The 1,070-nt window shown below is 45.7% G+C and overlaps 1 protein-coding gene across 2 annotated transcripts in view; it reads left to right on the top strand.

Annotated features, from left to right (window-relative positions):
• The window catches only part of LOC119594363 (neprilysin-1-like), a gene marked incomplete in the record, with an annotated part of 114,752 nt that overhangs the window by 595 nt on the left and 113,087 nt on the right, over window positions 1–1,070 (top strand). For both annotated transcript variants that reach the window (XM_037943424.1, XM_037943423.1), the window contains 1 exon segment: window positions 1–328. In XM_037943424.1, the coding sequence (XP_037799352.1) occupies window positions 1–328 (328 nt within the window).

The raw sequence follows: 1,070 nt of genomic DNA, 5'->3' as shown, positions 1-1,070 counted from the left end.
CAGAGACCAAGATGGCGACCGCCCCCGGAGCCAACAACAACAAGAAGAAACAGAAGAAGTTCGGCGTGTTCAAGTCGAACCTGCCGAGGAACCTGAAGGAGAACTCGCGCGCGGAGCTGCTGAGCCCGTGCGCGGACGAGGTCCCTTCGCCCAAGGACGCCAGCATCAGCGGCGGCGTCCTGCACATCCCCGCCAGCGGCTCCTCGCCCTCGCCGACGTCCCTGTCCCCCGAGGCCTTCCTCACCGACACCAGCGCCGCCGGCAAGAAGGACGTCTCCTGCTGCAACGGCGCCGCGCCAAACACCGTCAGAATCGTCAGAACCCACAGGTGAGAGCGGCCTTTTCTTCATTCCAACATTCTGTCCTAATACACCGCCGAAAGCAAGTATTCTCCATTTCCATGTTTTTTTTTCTTCATGTTTTTTCATTTTCCATGTTTTTTTTTCATGTTTTTTTTATTTTCCATGTTTTTTTCTTGAATTGTATCTCGGCACCTTATTTCGTCATCGGCAATTGATCGATCTTGAACCGAGTGTTTTATGCTTCTACTTCGTGCAGCAACGACCTTATGACTTTGTTATTTTCGTATTTTGAGAAGCGATTTGAAAAAGATAAAAAAAAAGGAATAAAGATAAAAAATGAATATATATATTTTTTTTTATTCAACAAGAAGCTGAAATGTCGTTGGAAAAAGTGTATATTTCCCTCCTTCCAGGCCACCTTCCACTCCTTTTACCTGGAGTAAATGAGCTTGTCAGGTTGATATACGCTTACACTCCCTCCCCCCCCCCTCTCCCCTCCGCCCTTCTATTTTCCTCGCAGCTTCTCTCACTCCATTTTCAACAACTGTTCATTTTTTGTCTTTATTCTAATTCATCTTTTTTTTTTTCCTCGGTTTCTCTTACTTCCATCTTTCATTTCCTCTCCATCTTCCTTACTTCCTCCTAATTCCTCTTCTATCCACTTCTCATCTTTATCTGTTTCTTCTACTTTCTTTCTAACCTTTCGTCATTCATTCTTTTCTATCTTCCTCTTATCCAATCATCTTTCTTTATCCCCCTCCCCCCCCC

Source organism: Penaeus monodon, chromosome 33, assembly GCF_015228065.2.
Source record: "Penaeus monodon isolate SGIC_2016 chromosome 33, NSTDA_Pmon_1, whole genome shotgun sequence".
Lineage (NCBI taxonomy): Eukaryota > Metazoa > Arthropoda > Malacostraca > Decapoda > Penaeidae > Penaeus > Penaeus monodon.
This window is presented reverse-complemented; position numbering and strand designations above follow the sequence as displayed.